Consider the following 21476-nt stretch of genomic DNA (forward strand, 5'->3'; position numbering starts at 1 on the left):
GATCTCTACTCCCATAGCACCTCTTTCTCTAAATTGTTTCTATGATCACTGATAGAGGCTCAGCAGTGATAATCACTATAGGATAATCCTATCCTTTGCCTTCTGGAATGCCAAGTTCTCTGCTCCTTTACAATGATGACTGCTAAATCATGTGTGATCCTCACTGTACCTTGAACTTTTTCTTTCTGGATGCTGGCAGTATCTTTTCTTAGCTCTGGATTTTAGGCTACCATATTGTGTCAAGATAATGGAATGTGATAGATGAGATTTAGCAGATACTCAGGAGCCCACTTGGAGATTAATTAATTAATTAATTGTGTGTGGGGGGGGGCAGTGGGGGTTAAGTGACTTGCCCAGGGTCACATAACTAGTAAGTGTCAAGTGTCTGAGGCCGGATTTGAACTCAGGTCCTCCTGAATCCAGGGCCGGTGCCTTATCCACTGCGCCATCTAGCTGCCCTTCTTGCTTTCTTTTTAAGAAATGTAGTTGTAGTCAATGAATATAATTTTGGCTCTGCTGCTTTCACTTTATATCCTATCCTATGCATCCTTCCATAGTTCCTTGCATGCTTCATATTTATCTTTTTATGGCAGTATAATCTACAGCAAGTAATTCTCCTTGCCTTCAAGAAGCTTACACTGGGAGCTAGGGTAGAGAATACACAAAGAGGAGCTAGCAGGCAAAGGTGGTACTGAGCAGGGCAGCATGATTTCGAGCTGGTGGCCTACAACTGAGGTTGAAACTTAGTTCCAGGCAAGATAAATCCAAAGCAAACTCATTAGATGGGACCTGGAATAGAGTGCAAATACCCAGTAGAGAGAACAGAAGATTAAGAGAATGGATTAAGAAAACAAAACCCTAAAATCTTGCTAACAAGAAACATACTTAAATGATTCTTTTTTTTGCAAGCCTATGACTAGTTACCCTCTTCCTTTCATTCTGTGTCATTCCTCCACCCCTTCATTGAAAAAGAAAAAAACCCTTCTAACAAATATTCATAGTCAAGCAAAACAAATCCCCACATCAGCCATGTCTGAAAATGTATGTCACTTACTTACATACCCCCATTTTATAGTGTTTTATCCTGATGCAATGATGATGTTGATGAAAAATTTTTTAAATTTTATGTAGTCAAAATTAATCTGTTTTGACTTTCATGTTCATTTCTATCCCTAGCCATAGTTGTGAAAAGTTCTTGTTCAGTTGTGTTGTGTCTGATTCTTTGTGACCCCATTTGGGGTTTTCTTGGCAAAGATACTGGAGCAGTTTGCCATTTCCTTCTCCAGCTCATTTGACAGATGAGGAAAATGAGGCAAACAAGGGTCACACAGCTAGGAAGTGTCCAAGGCCAGATTAAACTCAGGAAGATGAGACTTCCTGACTCCAAACCCAGTGCTCTATCTTCTCCACCACCTAGCTGCCCCAGCCACTGTAAAAAGTACCCCTTTCTATTTTCATATCTATTTTTTTTCACATATACTGGTTTAAACAAAATCCCCAGAATTCAAATATACTTTTTTTTTGTGAGGCAGTTGGGGTTAAGTGACTTGCCCAGGGTCACACAGCTAGTAAGTGTCAAGTGTCTGAGGCCAGATTTGAACTCAGGTCCTCCTGACTCAATACCCAGAATTTAAACATCTATTTTTGTTGATAAATGATTATTCTTGCAATTAAGTTTGGCAAAAACATAATCAGCAAGATTTTAATGATTAAACTTATGAAGTCAATGTGAATTAATAATGGTTTACTTTCCATTAATGTCATAAATGTATACTTCAGTTCAGATTCATCATTAAATAATCATAAATAAGCTTTTGTAAAATTGATTTTTTAAAAAAACTTAGAATATTTTGGGGGCAGCTAGGTGGCACAGTGGATAAAGCACCAGGCCTGCATTCAGGAGGACCTGAGTTCAAATTCGGACTCAGACACTTGATACTTACTAGCTATGTGACCCTGGGCAAGTCACTTAACCCTCATTGCCCTGCAAAAACAACCAAAAACCAAACCAAAACAAAAACTTAGAATATTTTTACAGTGCATATGTGTATATATCCTCTAAAACTGAAGTCTGTGTGGGAAGAAGAAAAGATTAAACAGAATCCACAAATTGTGATTGTAATTGTCACTCTTCAAATTCTTTTTTTTATTGAATAGAATTTTATTTTCTAAAATTCATGTAAAAACAAATTTTAATATCAATTTTTTAAAACTTCGTGTTCCAACTTCTCTTCCTCCCTCCCTTCCCACCCCCCACCCACAAGAACTCAAGCAATTCAAAATAAGTTATACATGGCTAGTCATGGAAAACATTCCCACATTAGCTAGGTTGTGAAAGAAAACAGTCCAAAAAACCCCCCAAACTTCAGATTAAGGAATTGTCAAAGAGGGGAAAAAAAAATGTGTTTCCATCTGTTTTCAGATGCCATCAGTTCTTTCTCTGTAGATTGGTTGCAATTTTCATGAGTCCTTCAGGGTTATATTGGATCATCACCTTGCTGAAAATAACCACGTGCTTCCCAGAAGATCATCTTACACTATTGCTGTTATTTTGTATACAGTACATTTCACTCTGCTTCAGTTCATGTAGGTCTTTCCAGGTTTTTCTGATCGTATCCTGTTCATCATAACCTGTATATAGTACCTTAAACTTGACAGAGAATTTTCTTCATAATAGCCCAGCAAAGTAGGTACCATACGTTTTGCCATTATAGTCAATCATCGTAACTATTTCCCCCATCCTATTCCCTTCCCATGATATTTACTCTATTTTTGATCTTTTAACCTATTCCTCCTCAGAGGTGTTTTACTTCTGACTGACCCCTCCCTGCTCTGCACTCCCTTTTTTCACTCTTCCTTCCTTATCCTCTTCCCCTCCTACTTTTCTGTAGGATTAAGTAGATCACTCCTCCAATTGGATGTCAGTGTTATTCCTTCCATGAGCCCACTCTGATGAGATTAAGGTCTTTGAGCTAATTCTGTGTTCTAAATTTTTCTTCCCTCCCTATTAAATCAAGCAATTCAATATGTCATACTTGTGCAGTGATGCAGAACTTCTTCACCTTCCTCCAAAGTGTTTTGCTTTTTACTGCTCTCTCCCCCAATCTGCCCTTCCCTCCTTCCCCTCTAATTAAGTCACTCTTAAAAAGGCGATCTCATTTATTTTTAGATAACTGTGTTTTCTATTTCCTCAAGGATGGAGATTTCCTCTCATCAGTCTCACCTGTTGCAACAGCTGAATGAACAGCGAAGGCAAGATGTGTTTTGTGACTGCAGTATTCTAGTTGAAGGAAAGGTCTTCAAAGCACATAGAAATGTGCTATTTGCAAGTAGTGGCTACTTTAAAATGCTTCTTTCTCAGAGCTCAAAGGAGACAAGTCAACCAACCACAGCTACATTTCAGGCATTCTCACCTGACACTTTTACTGTTATTCTGGACTTTGTATATTCAGGCAAACTTTCTCTCACGGGTCAAAATGTCATAGAAGTGATGTCAGCTGCTAGTTTCCTTCAGATGACTGATGTCATTAGTGTATGTAAGACATTCATTAAGTCCTCCCTTGATATAAGTGAGAAAGAGAAGGATCGATATTTCAGTCTCTCAGATAAAGATGCCAATTCCAATGGTGTAGCTGAACGTTCTTCTTCGTATAATGCTGGGTGGCGTGGAGAAAGCAGCCCTCCCCAATCTCATGTAAGTCCAGATCAAGGAAAATGTGCTGTGAGTGGGAAATCTTGGAGTAATTACAACTACTATCCAGCGTCCCAACGGAACACTCAACAACCGTCAGCCAAACATGAACAAAGACAAGATTCTGTTAAAAAGTCCAGGCATTTGGGGTTACCACAGTCTACAGATGTTCCTCATTACAAGTCAAGCAAACTTGAAGAGCGAACTTCTGAGCCTCCTAATCACACGCCTCCATCTGAAGAAAAGGTACAAAATGATACTGGAATTGATTCCCCTCGTGTGGGCCATAAGTATGGCAAAGGATCTGATGTTACACCCAGAAGTCTATCAGGTTCCCAACAAGAACAAGAATCTTCTCGATCTACGTCCAAATCGCCTAAAACTGATGAACCTTATTCCAATATGCCTTTAATTTTAGGTGTTATGGGCAGCTGGAATGAAGGTAAGAAGTGATTACTTTTCAAATCTACACCCATGATCTTCTAATAATGATACTTTAATTAATAATGGCCAAGTTAAATCATAAAGGGGACATAGATATTGAATACATTTATTGACAGCCAAGAAATGATAAGGTAGCAGGAAGTAAACAATATACTTTTCTGTTACTACACTAGGGAGATTGCTGTTAAATGTTTTATCTTAATTTCTAAGCAGTTCAATCTTCTAAAACTGAGATAAATGTTTTATTCTTTCCAAATAATTCTAGTCATCCAAAAAGTCCTGAATATAAAATTTTGAAACAGGAGAAGGAAAATAAAATGATCATGTAAATTGACATACATTCTCATGGGTTCAATAACTAAGAAATTAGATTAGCTCTAAGTTCATCATGTTATAAACATGTAGGAAATTAAATGAAAACTGTGCATACCTCCTGCCATACTCCTCCTCAACCAGTGTGAATACCATATTTTTTCATGTGATTAATGTATACTAATCATGCCTCATTGACAAGGTACTGGTTAAAATTTTTTCTACATTGATAGTTTAAAAAAAATCATAAGCCCCAAGTAGTCATGTCAAGAATGACTCTGATGTGCCAGGCACTGTACTCATAAAGCCCTAGAGATCCAAAAAGGGGGTGAACAAGATTTCTTGCTTTCAAGGAGTTCACATTCTAATGAGAGAAAGCTATGGAAACAAGATCTGTATGGGATAAATAAGAGAATCAATAGAACATTAAAGGAGATCAGGAAAGGTTTCTTGGAGGAGATAGGATTTTCACTGGAACCTTAAGGAACTCAAGGAAGGTAGGAGGTAGAGAATTCTTGGCATTAGGGCCAGCCAGTGAAAATGCATAGAATGGAGAGAGGGAGTATCTTGTGCCAGGAAGCCAGTACACCTGAGTTATAGAAAATATGAATGGGAGTAAGGTATATGAGGAAGGGGCCAAGGTATAAAGGGCTTTGAAAGTTATTATTATGGAAGTAATAGGGGCGTTTAGGAATCTTGTAGGTATTTAAAAATCACTGTTCTTTTACAAGAGAGCAAAAAGTCATCTTCTCTATTTTCCACCCCCAATTTGGGCAGCACTGGAATGATAACATTGATAACATGATTAACTTGTTGACTTTTATTAATTATAGGTTAATCGCCCTTAATGCCAATAATATAGGCAATCTATTTTAAAAGGCTAATAAACTGATGCATTGTTTGCCTTGGTGACAAATTCTCTCTCTCTTTTTTTTTTTTGTTAACATTTTTAGTCTTTTATAGAGACAGCATGGCATATAATGGATAGAGTGCTGGGCTTGGAGTCAAGGAAGACTTGGATTCAAATCCTGCCTCTGACACTTACCAGCTGTGTAACCATGGGCAAGTTAGTTAATTCTGAGCCTCAGTTTCCTCATCCATGAAATAGAGATAATGATCTATATAGTAACCAATTCACAGAGCTGTCGTAAGACTCATTCAAGAGAATGCACATTATCTTTGCAAACTTTAAAGTTACAATATGTGTCAGTTATTTTGTAATAAAGCAGAAGATAGAGGGCAGCTAGGTGATGCAGTGGATAAAGCACCAGCCCTGGATTCAGGAGTACCTGAGTTCAAATCTGGCCTCAGACACTTGACACTTAACTAGCTGTGTGACCCTGGGCAAGTCACTTAACCCTCATTGCCCTGCAAAACAAACAAACAAATAAAAAAGAGGATGATAACTGAAACTGCATTATTTCCCTATGAGTAACATTAGCTCTATTTTTGATGCACTTAGACCACCAAAATAGAGCTAATAATACACATTTCTATATAAGACATATTTAAGATATATTAAAGCCTACTTAAAAGGTTAAATTTACTTAGTAGTAGTGATTTGCCTATTTTGATCCATCTAGTTTGAAAATGCTATATTTTTTAAAAATATAGTAAATTAGAGGAATGTGCTTAACAAATACAGCCATACTCATTTGGTTATTGAATACCTAGCCATAACAAAACTTACCTTAAGTTAAAAAAAAAAAACAAATCTTTTGGATTTTTAGATGTTACTAGAATCAATTGTGTAAACTTACTATTTATTTAATGAGATTCTTTTATAACAGATGAACTGCCTAGAATGAGATTCAAATGCCCATTCTGCACACATGTGGTAAAACGGAAAGCAGACCTAAAGCGCCATCTCCGTTGCCATACGGGAGAACGACCGTACCCTTGTGAAGCCTGTGGGAAAAGATTCAGCAGGCTAGACCATCTAAGTAGCCATTTTCGAACAGTACGTATTTGAAAAATCTTAATGTTTATTTTTTAGTAAAATATATCTGTGGATATTAGGCCAATATAATTTAGTATAGGGCAACTATTTTATAAGGTGCCCAAGGTGTAAACAACTGTGGAGGCATAGTTCCTCTAACCTAAGGCTGCTACTCCCTGTGGTCATAAGGTCATAAGGTCCTTTCCTGGTGTCTACTTTCTTTTTTAAAGGGTTTTATTGATGTTTTGTTTTTACATGACAGACGTTTGCAGATTACTTCCACTTTGTGGGTCTTGTAGAACAAAGTAAAATCATTAAGTAAAACTAATAATATAGTGGCCTCATCTGAAGGATCATGCAACATTTCATATCTGTAGCATCTCCCCATTTATTTCAAAGCAATGAACAGAAATCTATTCTCTCCCTCACACCTCCCACTCCGTTGGAAAAAACAAAAGAAATTTCTTTTAACAGACATCCATAGGCAAATGAAATAAGTCCCCTCCATGGTTGTGTGTGTATGTCTCATTATATGCCCTAGATTTACCACCTCTCTGTATGGAATAGCATATTTCATTATTGATCCTTGGGAATCAAGAACGGTCATGAAATTTATCATACTTCTTCATAGCTTTCAAGGTTAGTGTATAAACTGTTCTCTTGGTTCTGCTTATTTCATGGATCAGTTTATAAAAGTCCTCAGAACAGGTCATTTTCATAATACTGAAGTTGAGTATAAATTTTTCTTTTGATTCTGCTTACTTCACTCACCAGCAGTTCATTTAAATCTATGTCTTTTTTAAATCGTTTATTTCCTCGTTTCTTACAGTCCAGCAGTACCGTAACAGTTCCATCACATTCACATACCATGACTTATTCAGCCATTCCTTAAGTGTTGGACATTCTCTTAGTTTCTAGTCTTTTACCACCACAAAAAGACTGGCCTGAGGACCGGTGAAACACAAAATACCTACAGTTATCAAGAGGAATCAGTGTTGAAACATGCTGGACACTGTCCTAGCACCCCTTTGGTAAAATCAGTCCTAAACCTTCCCCAGCCCTTATCTTCCTCTGCTCTTCTTTGAACTACTTTTCATGCCTAGATTTCTTCTTCTCAAATTGCTTCCATTTTCTGATGCTCACTAAAACTAAGCTTTTGGCACCTTCTCCAAGACTGATAGCTTTTAAATTTCATACCCATTGACACACTAGGGCCAGAAGGAGTCGGCAGATTATTTTTTCCTACTGCTATTTTCAGACCTTTTCGCTGCCACCTATACTCTCCACATCCTTGTTGCTTTCATTTATGGACCTATTCAGACTCCCTCTTCTGCAAGAAGTTCAATACCTGGTTCAGTCATGTTCTCCAGCCCCTTTTGAATATCCTGATCTCCTACTTCTTCATGTCCCCAGGACTCAAGACTTGTATTTCCAGTTTATCTCAACTAGTCAAGAGAAGGTCTGACCTACTACCTTCATCTCAATTTGCCTCTAATACTGGAATTCTTGTTTTGCTTTTGTTTTGTGAGGCAGGCAGGGTTAAGTGACTTACCCAGGGTCACACAGCTAGTAAGTATCTGAAGCTGGATTTGAACCCAGGTCTTCCTGACTCTGAAGTTAGTGCTCTATCCACTGCACCATCTAACTCTGGTTTCCTTTGAACTTTAGAAATTATCAACTTAAGATTATACATCAAATACTTCAAGGATCTGTGATTTTATTGATCTGTATACTTTCTCCATGAGTACAGAGTTCCTTTTTTTTTTTTTGCGGGTCAATGGGGGTTAAGTGACTTGCCCAGGGTCACAGCTAGTAATTGTCAAGTGTCTGAGGCCAGATTTGAACTCAGGTCCTCCTGAATCCAGGGCCAGTGCTTTATCTACTGCGCCACCTAGCTGCCCCCTCTTTTTTTTTTTAAAGAATTTCTGAGGCCAGACATAGATAGTGTCACTTTAAGCCAGTCAGGCTGACTTCAATTTCTGACAAAAGCCTGGAAGGCATTATTAAAGGTAAGGTTAAGGATTATCTAGAAGTGACTATTGCAGAGAGCCAGCATGGTTTCATCAGGAAGAGGTCTTGCTGACTAATTTCATTTCCTTTTTTGAGAGAGGTATTGGACTGATAGATCAGAGCAATAATGGTAAGAGTAGTTGATAAATTCTCCAAGTCTTTTAACTGGAGATATGTGGGCTAGGATGATGGCATAGTCAGGTGCATTGGAATTAAATAAATGGCTAAACCTAAGGGGTAATCAATAATGAGTCAATCAATGGCCAGCTTGTAAGGTCTCTAGTTAAGTGCCTCCTGGGTATGTGCTTTAGCCCTATGTTGCTTAACATTTTAGCAGTGACTTGAATAAAGACAGAAATTGCATTGTTATCCAATAACTAATTACCAATGACCAAACCTGGGAGGAATAGCTAACATACTGGATGGCAACGAAAGGATCCTAAAAAGATATTGACTGGGTTGAAGCAAAAAAATTGAAATTTAATAGGGAAAATAGAGATTCCTACATTTGGGTTCAAAAAATCAAGTTCAAAAACACAAAATGAAGCTACACAGAGTTTGTGTAAAAAATGTGTTTTTCATAGACTAAATGTTCCCTGAGACAACAGTGTGATGTGGCAGCTAAAGAGAACCTTTAGGCTACATTAAGAGAGGCACAAGTGTCCAGGAATGGGGAAGTGAGATTCTGTCATTATTTTGACTTCCACCCTATCAGGAACACCACCAAAGTGGTGAAGGGACATAAGATCATACCATATTCCTACTGGATGGGGGAATTAGAAATGTTGAGCCAAAAGAAGAAAATACTCAATAGCTATTTTCTGACATCTAAAATATGCTATGGAAGATGGATTAGTCTTGCTCTACTTGGTCTCAGAAGGTAGAACTAGGAACAATGCATGGACATTGCAAAAAAGGCAAATTTAGATTTTACATGAGGAAAAACTGCCTAACAATTAGTTATCTGAGCAGAATAAGTTCTATCAGGGCAGCTAGGTGGCGCAGTGGATAAAGCACCAGCCCTGGATTCAGGAGGACCTGAGTTCAAATCTGGCCTCAGACACTTAACATTTACTAGCTGTGTGACCCTGGGCAAGTCACAACCCCAATTGCCTCACCAAAAAAAAAAAAAAAAGAATAAGTTCTATCATAAGGTGAAGGGTTCCCTGCAAACATTAAGCAAAAGCTGGATGACCCCTGGTTTCAGTATTTTATGGAAGAGATTCGTGTTTACAGGTTATACTAGATGCTCTCCAAGATGCCTCTCCAACTTTGTGATTCTCTAAATAAAGCTACCTGAACATAGCTACAGTGATTCGCAGAAAACAGACATATAGTTCTTGCTATCCGCTTTTCCTCTCATTTCTTAATTCTATATATAGCATAGTACCTATATATGTCTATATATAACATAATACCTATGTCATGCATTTTAGTTCACAGTGGTTCTAATATGACAGATTTTAATTTAACTGCTAAATAACACAGATGATAATGTAAATTCATATGAAACATTAAATTCTTTTGTATCATTCTTTCACAAAGCAAAAATGATCTTTTAAATAAATATTTAGGTCAGTTCCATGTGGTCAAACTGAGACAATGTAAGACACTATAAGATGGCCTGGGGGGCAGCTAGGTGGCGCAGTGGATAAAGCGCTGGCCCTGGATCCAGGAGGACCTGAGTTCAAATCTGGCCTCAGATACTTGCCAACTTACTAGCTGTGTGACCTTGAGCAAGTCACTTAATCCTCATTGCCCCACCCCCCTCCCAACAAAAAGACAGCAATAAAATTAAAGAAACCCTTGGCAAGATGGTCTCATACTTTGAATGTTTGTACCTACAGTCTCCTGTTAGTATCTCTAGAAGGCTTATCTTAACAAAAATGTCAGAGACCCTGGTCTGATAAATCAAAGAACCCCTAGTGGTTTGAAACAATGTCACTAGTAAAATTGACTATTCACGCTACAGTGTTGATTTATTTCCAAACTTGATTCCATTTATGTTCTATACCTAAATGAATATTATCCCGAAGAATATTGTCACAACAAGCCCATTTCAAGCATCTTACAGAAGAGTCAGATTACATGTTGATAGAGAATTGAATCCCATGCAATTAAGTATTTTGACAACCCTCTGGGTTTTCAGATTCTATTGATCAGAAAGAAGGTTTCTAAGTAAACAGCTTACAGCATAATTGTTACTAGCCTTAATTGTGTTATATTGTGAAATTTGAGAAAACCTACAGTTTGATCTGTTTTCAGGGTTTTACAATAAAAACTCAAATCTCTGCAAATTCCACTCAGTAAACTGCCATCTAAAGAGAAACAGAAAAGAGTTTTCTTTTACTTGCCAATTGATCTGTCACCCACTGATGCAAAATAAAAAGGGTGTAGCACCACTATGCCTTCTACTAAATTGCTGTGTAGACTGTAGCTCTATTTTTTCTGGGATGAACTAACCTGGCAGTATTACTGCTGCTACTGCTATTCATTTGGACATTATTGTTCTGCCCTTCTGACTTATTATCTATGCTGATGTGCCATACAGGTGAATTGTATACCCTAAGCAAAAGATTTTTAATCCTTTAAGACTAGAATCCATGATTCTCCTCTAAATCAGAATTAGACAACAAAGACTGTCCTAATAAAAAGAACCATACATAAGATGTTCTAGTCCATCAGTAATATACCACTATACTTATGTGTCACTTTTTAATTTCTGAAAGCATTTTCACATATGTTACCTTTTTTTATCCTTACAACAACCTTGTAATATAGATAGCCAGTATTACACACATCTTGCAAATAGATATAATGGAATGGAAAGGTTAAGTAACTTGCATAAGATCGCTTTCCCCATCAAGAAGAACTCATGGGGGCAGCTAGGTGGCGCAGTGGATAAGGCACCAGCCTTGGATTCAGGAGGACCTGAGTTCAAACCCAGCCTCAGACACTTACTAGCTGTGTGACCCTGGGCAAGTCACTTAAGCCCCATTGCCCTGAAAAAAGAAAAACAAACAAACAAAAAAAGAAGAACCCATTTTGGTATAACATGGGGGAGAAATAGTTTTCTTCTCTAACATAACAGAAAAAGTCAAATAAAACAAGGTAGGGTTTGGGCTCAAGTTGTGTTAGGGTAAGGATTTTACCTTTCCAAGGCTCATACTATTATAGCTAGAAGGTCCCTCAAAGGCATCTATTCCAACCCATACTTATAGTGGATCATTCTACTACCTGCAACTACTTCTAATCATTCTCCCTGGTACTGCCCTCTGGGATCACACAGAGAAAAAAAAAATCTAATCCCTCTTCTACACCAATAGTTCTATCACATCCTCTCCAATTGCCACTAAATTTGACATTTTTGCCATGCTGTGCCAAAATATTATCTGACTAATGGAAAACCAAAGTTGGGAAGGGTTAAAGATTAAGATATTAAAACTTTATACTCTGAGTTCGAATCCAGCCTCAGACACTTGACACTTACTAGCTGTGTGAACCAGGGCAAGTCACTTAACCCCAATTTCCTCACCAAAAAAACCCCCAAACAAACCCCTAACCCCCCCCCACAAAAAAAACCCAAACCTAACCAAAAACTATACTTTACTTCAAAAGATTTTAGCAGTGTAGATACTCCTTTCACTGATAAAGACTGCAAACTCTCCATGCTAACTTGGTATTTGCTTTTTGATGATTTACTATGGCCAAAAAATTACCAGCCTTTCTCTGGTAATTAATTAGCCTCTCTCTACTCAGGTGATCTTTGTTCAGCAGTCCATAAAACCAGGTCCATTCTTGGTCTTTTCAGCTTGGTATGAAATGCCAGAGTTTATGCTACCATCACACTGTGTTCCTTGATGCCATAAGATATCAGAGGGAACACTGCTGGAAGAATAATTTTTTTGTTTGTTTGTTTCTGTTTTGGGTTTTCTTTGCAGGGCAATGGGGGTAAAGTGACTTGCCCAGGGTCACACAGCTAGTGTCAAGTATCTGAGGCTGGATTTGAACTCAGGTACTCCTGAATCCAGGATCGGTGCTTTATCCACTGTGCCACCTAGCTGCCCCTGGAAGAATAATTTTATAGCTAACACATTTTAGAAAAATTCTATCAAGTGAAATATTCTGTAACTTAAGGATTAACAAATACGATTTTACTTCAAATGTTTCAAGCTTGGCCTGAAATTTGAATATCACTTTAAGTTTACTAATTGGCATGTCCTTCTGTTTTGTAATGTGGCCTGCTTTTGAGAAATTAATGTTTTCTATCTAATTATTCACATAGATTCATCAGGCATGCAAGCTAATCTGCCGAAAATGCAAGCGTCACGTGACTGATCTAACTGGACAAGTGGTACAGGAGGGAACAAGGCGCTACAGACTGTGCAATGAGTGCCTTGCTGAAGCTGGCATAGACAGCATTCCCATTGATTTGGAAGCTGAACAACCACTTGCATCCCCTACAGATGGAGATAAGAAGCCAAAATGGCAACTGAGTGAAGGACAAAAAAAATCTTATGTGGAGATTGTAGAGGATGGATCTGCTGATCTGGTCATACAACAGGTTGATGATAGTGAAGATGAGGAAGAAGAAAAGGAAATAAAGCCCAACATTAGGTAGTTGTGAAACAACTGACCTGGCATGTCTTATATTTGAATTCTTATATTTCTCTCTTCCCCTGACAAGAGTCTGGTTAACACATCTATCATATTGGCTTTTTTTAATGACCTGCTCTAATTTGCATGCATTTGTGGACAGACCATTAAGTTCACATTCTGAACTATGTTGCTCTGGGGTACCAGTATGTTGCTGCACTGGAAAAGAGGACCTAGCTTGAGTTGGCATGACGGATGAACAACTGATCTCTGAACTATAATATAGTAATACTTTTTATATATTAGAAGATCAACTTGAGAAATTTTTCAGTGATAAACATTTAAGATAAATTAACTATAGCCAAACATGAAACTTTTATTATAAGACTTTCCAGATGCTTTTTTTAAAAAATAGATAAGCTATCACATATTGCATATTCCTGGGGAAAAAAGGTAAGAACACGTTTTAGAGTCTTGCTGCCCACCTCAATGCACTAATAAAAAATCTTTTATGATAATGTCATATCTGGAACAACTGGTTCCTCATCATTCCAAAACGTATAAAATAGTTTAGGAGTTTTAACAGAAAACTACAGTTTTAAGATCAGTATTTGAAGTTAGAAATTCATATGAAGTACCAAAAACTGTCAGAGGTATAAAACTTGCACAACTCCCAGGTGCAGCTGGAATCAGATTAAAATATAAATGGGAAATAGACAAAATAAATAAAAGCCTTTCTATTTGAGTTTGACACCACTGGGTTAAATTGGTGATTGACAAAAAGCTAGAAACAGACAATACTTTGTCTATTGTAACCTTTCTAAAGGCAAAAACCCCAAAAAACTAAAATTTAGGCTGGAATATATGAAATCTTGCTAATTCCATTCTTATGGAAAATATAAGTTTATATTCTTCTTATTTTCTTCTGAAACTACTAAGAATAAAGGCAAAACATCACTAAAATGAATTAGAGGCAATTTAAATATAGTTACTGGGCTATTGTTGCTTGGTAAAACAGCTGTTTTTAATAGATTAAAATCATTAGCAACACCAATTATTTTATGTAAATTAATGCCTCTAAAACTTTGAAAAATTTATATTAATAAGTTTAAAACATTCTTATTGTTATATGGCTTAGCATGCTTTAAACTTTTTTTAACTTTAAAAAAGCAAACAAGTAAATTTCAGTTCTTATAGAATAATTCCCAAATAAAAGCTAAAATTTATTGAGGAATAGCTATAGTTCTAAAATTGAAAACTAAACAATAGTATGAAAGAAATAAGACACTTTGCATTATAAAAAGTCAAAGCAAGTGTTATCACTTTTTAGTTAGAAATTAATTTTTTTTGAGGTTAAAGGCTGCATGCTCTATTTTTTAAAAACACAAAAACACCATATCACACATCAAGATGGTACCTCTTGTTTATTATTTTCCATCCTTTTTAACCATTATCCTTGATATCAATTTGTAGGCATAAAATTATTAATGTATATAAGCATCAATGTAAGAACACTGCCTTTTATGGTATTATTAGAACTAAATCAGGATTCCCTTTACCCTAAATTATCTAGAGAATGAAAGCAGAAGAATCCAACTCATGTTCTGGGGTTCTCCAACATAAACGTCTCTGAATCAGGATGCTTAAAGCTGTTCTGTATTCATTCTCTAATGCCATTGGGGTAATACTGACACCTTTCCAAAATTAACACATTTTAATTAATAAGAATCCATAGGAAAAATGGCTAATTTGAAATCCACTCATTTGAATGAAGGAGTGTCTCATAGATGCACTCTCATATTTTACATTTGTGTACATTTACATATATAGACTCAAAATTTATGTTATGAATGTTCTTTTATGCTATTACCCTCTCTGCATGGGAATGTAAATACCGTTAGCATGAGTGTTCATATTTTTTTGCAACGTGGTTCCATACCAAGGCATGTAGAGTAACCATATCTTTTCAGAAATGATGCTACTCCTTCACAGTAAAAAGACATTAACCAAGGTATCATTCCCCACACCATCAATTCCCCAATACCTATTAAGTGGGTACAAATTACTGGGCACTTCTATTCTGCCATTATAGCAAAATATAATTTAGAAATATGACAAAATTTCTGATTAAATTATAAAAGATAATTGTAATTAACTTGCCAAAGGATTCTAATAAGGAAACCTAAATTGTGATTTCATACAAAGTGACTCTTTTCTACATGGAAGCATTCTCTACAGGGGATGCTTAATAAATATGGAATTTAATTTAAGGGGACTAAAAGCTTTGAATATTATATATGAGAATATGTTTTATAGAGCAGTAATTGCTTAAGTAAGCCTTCTACTAAAGATTTTTAAATTTTTTAACACAGGACACTGATTTAATTTGGAGTGAAGATTACAGTAGTAGACATTTTGTTCCAATCACCAACTTCTGAACTCTGTCACAACTGTCAATGGAAGAGTGTTAGCTGATGAGCTTGGATCCTTACAGAAACAATGTGGACGTAAATTCTCCATTTAAATGCAGTTCTGCCTGGAGGCAGCAAAATGAACTAAATAACTTCTTGAATTCACTTTGTGTTCTACCACATTACAGTTTCCTGCCCTACATCATTTAATTGTTTATGTAAGCAAATGAACGTATAACAAAGAGGATGGCTTTTGGAATAGCAAGTAACATGCTTGATATACTCAACTTGTCTTCCAAGTATGGCTAAGTTAGCTCTAAAGTTTTCAGGTCAAAACTTAAATATAGTATTTAGCAACATTAGCTTTGAACATCATCACTTAACCTGATCTTTTCTTTTCCTCATCTGTAAAATGGAGGTAGTGTAATACAGTGGTAAGAGCACAGGATTTCGAGTCAGAGGACCTCAGTTTAAATTTGTCATTGCCACTTACTACCTGCATGACCTTGGTCAAGTCATATCACGTCTCTAGGCCTCAGTTTCCTCATCTGTCAAATAAAAGGGTTGGACTATATGACCTCTAAGGCTCCCTCCAGCTCTAAATCTATGACCTTTTAATCAAATATGGGGATGGCTTTAATATAAACCAATTAGCGCTTAATGATTCAGTTCCACAAATATTTATTATCTATTACGTACAAGGCACCAATAGCTATTGCCCTCAAGGAAGTTACATTGTTTTGTTTTAGGTTTTTTTTTTTTGGTGAGGCAATGAGGGTTAAGTGACTTGCCCAGGGTCACACAGCTAGTAAGTGTCAAGTGTCTGAGGCTGGATTTGAACTCAGGTTGTCCTGACTCCAGGGCCAGTGCTCTACCTACTGTGCCACCTAGCTGCCCCAAGGAAGTTACATTGTATTGACAACTTAGGAGTTATCAGATGGTTGTTAGTTCAGTATTAAATATATTAAAACGTTATTTTTATAAGCCATAGGGTCTGAAGAATATCTCTTCCTCTTATATTTTCAGCTTTTGCATTTTTAATTTTTAAAACTGACTGTAAAACATTAAGAAACACTATATGAAAAAGCTTTAATTGGCATATTGTGTAACACCATCTCCAGAGCTTTCTTGATGTTCAACTATATCTGAAACCTCAAATTTTAAGCAAAAAATTATATATGACATTTTGTTAGGATTTACTAGTATTCGTATTTAGCCTTTCTACTGCATTTTATATTTGAAAAGTGCTATAAGAATCATTATCCTTCTTCATACACCTACAAAATAGGGCAGTTATTTCATTTTAAAGATAAGAACTGAGGCACAAGACACTGAAGTAACCTACAAATAAGCTGGTCAGTGGCAGAAATGGAAACTACAACCATCAGATTCTTGGAATTCTAGAGTATTATGTACTACTTAGCTCATTAAACTGTAGTGTTTATTACTCTGGTTTTGTAAGGGAACTTTTACAAAGAACATTCATCTGTTTTAAAGCACTGTATGGATGTACCATATGCAAAATAAATATTGTTCATATAAAGCATACTATGTTTAACTACAAGAGTTTTATATGGCATGAAATTTAGGTTATCACAAAAAATGGCATTAGAACTACGTTACAGTGTTTTGTATGTTAAATGTAATTCCTATTATGGCCAACTTTTTGTTTTGATGTTCAATCAATCTTAATTGAATTTTTGTGCTCATGAGGACAGGCTGGGAAAAGAAATTAGTAAGAATACTCAAACCTCATTTTAGACATGTTAACATTCGCCCCCATCCCACAAACTTTCAAATCAGATTTGTTTGCAAGTAATCAGATAGCATACTTAGATGTCATCTCTTTTCCTTCTGTGGTCCATCCTTTAAGAAAAATGCCAAGCAAATTCACCTTTAAAACTGCTCCTTTCTTATTCCTTTTCTTTGCTTTTCAGTTCTTTATTCATATTTTTGTTCAATTGTAGAGTATTTGTGAAATAGCATGTATTCATTTGTTCCTGGGACAGTGGTTTTTCATACTGTTAAGAGAGAAAGGAAGGCACCCAGCACCTTGAATGGGCATCTATAGTGAACTTAGGGAAATATATGGACAAGAGTCCCATGGGACGGCTTCATAAGGGTTATGATCTATATAGCTGGAGGGAATACCCATATTGATGACATTACAGATTCATTTAGATATCATCCCAAAAACTTTAGCTATGAATCTAAGTGAACAGCATTATGCAAGCCATCCTTCTGGGAAACAACTGAGAATTTACCACTTATTGTCTCAGTTTGAGGAAGGCAATTTGATTTATATTTACCCCCTAAGAATAATTACCTTTTAATTTGAGAAAAAAGAACTTGAGGTTTATTTATTCTTCGAAGGGAGTTTTATGGTCTGTTTATCTAGATTGGTCTATGTTTTTTTGATGGTTAAGAAGTCAGCTCCAGGAGGCTACAGCCTGAGGTCCAATCCTGTTTTTCAAAATGCTGATTTTAAAATACTGCTTATAACTACAAATTACTATTATCTTAAAGAGATGCTATAAATTTATGCCCAAAATAAAAGTTCTTCATTATCAGCACCGGAAAAATAGTTTCACTTCTTAATACCAATTATTGTTTACTTTGTTCCTTTAGAAGTGCAAATAGAATAGTCTCATTTAACCCAAGAACCCAGGAAAAAACTGGAAAGAAAAAAAGGACCTCCCTAGTCTCCCAAGGAGGTTGGGAACTACAAAGGCAGTTCTACCTAGACTCAGTTTGAGTGGTGCTTTTGTCTAAAGCTAGAATGGAGAGGGTGGAGCTCAAGATAGATTGGAAAAGAAGATCAGAATGAGGACAACAATCTAATCAGGCTTTCATAATGTACCCTAGCTTCATTTTTTAAAAAGTGTTATGAGTTCCGGAACACAAAAGACAGCCATATAATTAAAGTACCCCCAAAAAGGGCATTCCAAAATTTTTAAACTTAGCTTTGAATTACCTGCTATTTTGGATTTTTCATGCTATTACTCCTAATTATTACTTTTGTCAAAGAAAAAAAAATACCAAAGCTATACTCTATGTTAAGCATAGTTATGCCAGAAACAATTTTGCTAATTTAACATTAAATTTAAGCATTTCTTGCTTAGAGAGAGATGGATGTCCAAACTGGTGGATTTGCTTCAAGTCCTCAGTCATGTCTCTACCCTAAGACAATTTCAGGTGACATTTATAAGAATCTCAAACAAGGGAAAAGGCTAAAATATATTTTTTAAAATATATTAAAAATATAGTTTGGGCTCAGCATTCTGGAACAGGGATTTTTAACTTGGGGACCATGAATTTGGACAGTGAAAAAATTGCCCCCCTTTTTTTCCACTAACCTCAAACTGATATTTAGCATTTAATTCAATTATTCTGTGAAGAGGAGGTCCAGAGGCTACCTCAAACTGCTAAAAAGTCCATGACAAAAAAAGGTTAAGAATTTCCTGTTTCATAACAAATTATTTAATCTTTCTTCCTTGACTACTGGCCTCAAGGAAAGGGCTTCCTCTCTATGGTTAATAGCTTCATCTTTTCAGAATGGAAAAGAGGGCACTGTCCTGAGGTGAGCTATTGTGCCCATCACTTCAAGGGATGAGGAAAAAAAATGATTTTAACTAAATGAGAAGCACTTTTTGTTCAAAGTTCAGTTATCACCCTTAACCCATTTTTTTCAGCCACCTTAATTTTTTGTTCTGGACCTTCTATACATTTTACTAAAGGGAGTTCGAAGAGGATTTCAAGGCTGTGTAAATAATAATTTCTTAATATTTTTGGTGAACTAAAAAGGTGTTTTCTAATATGCTTCTACATTCTGAATAAGATAATTTACTAAAACCAGAAAACTGAAAAAAACCTTAATGTTTTTATGACCAAAAAGTATTTAGTATTCACAATTGTATGGAACAAATAGAAATATTACTTCAACCCTTTATTTTGTTTTGTTGTTCAGTCATTTCAGTTGTGTCTAACCCCATTTGGAGTTCTCTTGACAAAGATACTGGAATGGTTTACCATTTCCTTCTCTAGCTCATTTTACAGATGAGGAAACTGAGGCAAAGAGGGTTAAGTGACTTGCCCAAGGTCTTACAGCTAATGTATGTCTAAAGTCAGATTCTAAACTCAAGAAGATAAGTCTTCCTGACTTCGGGCCCAGCACCCTATCCACTGTACCATCTAGCTGCCCCAGAACCTTATATAGGTAAGTTAAATTAGACCTTTTTCATCTGTTTTCAATTAATTAATAGAAAAATAGTGCTCAGGACATTAACTACATCAATTTGAAAAACCTTCAAGTAAGATTATAAACAAAAGGAAATTTATCTTTACTAAGTAGGATTATATTATAGAAAATATGTTAGACTTGGTGCCAAGTTACCTTGAATATTTCTGGCTGTACCACTTAAATGCTATGTGACCTTGGGCAAAAACACTACAAGCCTCAGTTCCTTATCTGCAAAATTAGGGTATCATGCCATAGATAAGTAGGTTCAAAGATTCTTTCCAGACTGGGTATTGTAGCTGATAATTTATAGCTTAAGTTTTTAGCATAAAAGAACCATTTTTGATCCCTAAATTTAAGATTAAGTATCCTCTGTAGTTCATACCTTTGAAGTATTCCTGCTTCTAAAAGATAGCTCAGATTGTAGCAAAGCAAGGATGGCAATTATTTCCATCACTATTAGCTATGGTGTTAGAAATTTCTGAATAGCTGTAGCAAAAAGATAAGAAATAGAAAGTAAGAGACTAAACATAGAGAAAAGAAAGCAATATTATCTTTTTTCAGAGGATATGATGGTTTATTTAAGGAACCCCAGAAAAATCAACAAAAAATAGCTTTTGTAAAGTAATGATACAAAATAAATTCCTCCAAAGCACAAGCATTTCTCTTTTATTAACAACCTAGGAGGAAGAGAGAGATTTCTTTTGTTGTTGTTGTTGTTGGGTTTTTTTGGTTTTGTTTTTATGTTTTTTGTGGGGCAGTGAGGGTTAAGTGACTTGCCCAGGGTCACACAGCTAGTAAGTGTCAAGTGTCTGAGACAGGATTTGAACTCAGGTCCTCCTGAATCCGGGGCCGGTGCTTTATCCACTGCACCACCTAGCTTCCCCCCCCTTTGTTGTTTAATTCAGTATTCATATTTGCTACTGTATATGATAAAAAATACTGGGCTAACTTTTTTTTCTTAAACCTCAAGTCAAGTCAGTAAGCCTTTATTAAACACGAGCTCTGTGTCAGGCACGGTATTATGGGCTAAGGATACGAAAGAAAGCCAAAAAAACAAACCCAGCATTCAAGGAGCTCACAGTTGAATGGGGGAGACAACATGCAAAGAGCTAATATATAAACAAACTATTTACAGGAAAAATTGGAAATAATCAATGGAGGGAAAGTCATCCTGAGGATGGTAAGGAAAGGCTCCCTCCATAAAGTAAGATTTTAGTTGGAACCTGAAGAAATCAGAGAGGCCAGCAAGTACAAGATAAGATAACTGGAAAGGCTTTTAAAAGCTAAATAGAGGATTTCACATTTGATCCCAGAGGTCATTTTGCTGAATTAGGGGCAGGAGGGTGCATGCGTGTTTTATATGGTCAGAGTCCAATTTTAGATAGATCATCTTGGTGGTTCAGTGTAGAATAGACTGGGGCAGGAAGAAACTTGAGGCAGGATGACCAACCAGTAGACCGCAGCAATAGTCTAGGTATGATGTGATGAGGGCCTACACCAGGGTGCTGGCAGTGTCAGAGAAGTGTATATGAGATGTTTCAAAGGTAGAATGAATAGCACTTGGCAACACATTCCAGGAGCTACAAACTGGAATTCCTGGGGGCAAATGCAAAGCTCTGAACTGCTGGTACAAAAAAGCAGGTACTGAACTACTAGAGCTGGGCCAGAGAATTAAGGAACAGAGTACACAGGGCAAGTCACCAGAACAGGACACCCTGCATGTGGGGAATTGTGCAGTACTTTACCAAGCCTGAGTGAAAGAGCATCTAGCTGTGGACATTTTTTTGATTTTTGATTTAGGCTGATGAATCATGAGTCGCCCAGTGCGGTCCA

The 21476-nt window shown here is 36.5% G+C and overlaps 1 protein-coding gene across 3 annotated transcripts in view; it reads left to right on the top strand.

Annotated features, from left to right (window-relative positions):
- Positions 1–16949, top strand: part of ZBTB8A (zinc finger and BTB domain containing 8A) — a 39141-nt gene extending 22192 nt beyond the window's left edge. Inside the window, exons 3-6 of one of the 3 annotated variants that reach the window (XR_006355452.1) lie at positions 3196–4133; positions 6238–6407; positions 12682–13445; positions 15365–16949. Coding sequence is in view for 2 of the 3 variants with exons in the window: in XM_043990535.1 (XP_043846470.1) it covers positions 3197–4133; positions 6238–6407; positions 12682–13013; positions 15365–15377 (1452 nt within the window). In the remaining variant the exon portion in view is untranslated. The remainder of the gene's footprint in view (positions 1–3195; positions 4134–6237; positions 6408–12681; positions 13446–15364) is intronic. The other 2 variants (XM_043990537.1, XM_043990535.1) reach the window with 2 other exon arrangements.
- Positions 16950–21476: the final 4527 nt, after the last annotated feature.

Source organism: Dromiciops gliroides, chromosome 3 (genome assembly GCF_019393635.1).
Source record: "Dromiciops gliroides isolate mDroGli1 chromosome 3, mDroGli1.pri, whole genome shotgun sequence".
Taxonomy (NCBI): domain Eukaryota; kingdom Metazoa; phylum Chordata; class Mammalia; order Microbiotheria; family Microbiotheriidae; genus Dromiciops; species Dromiciops gliroides.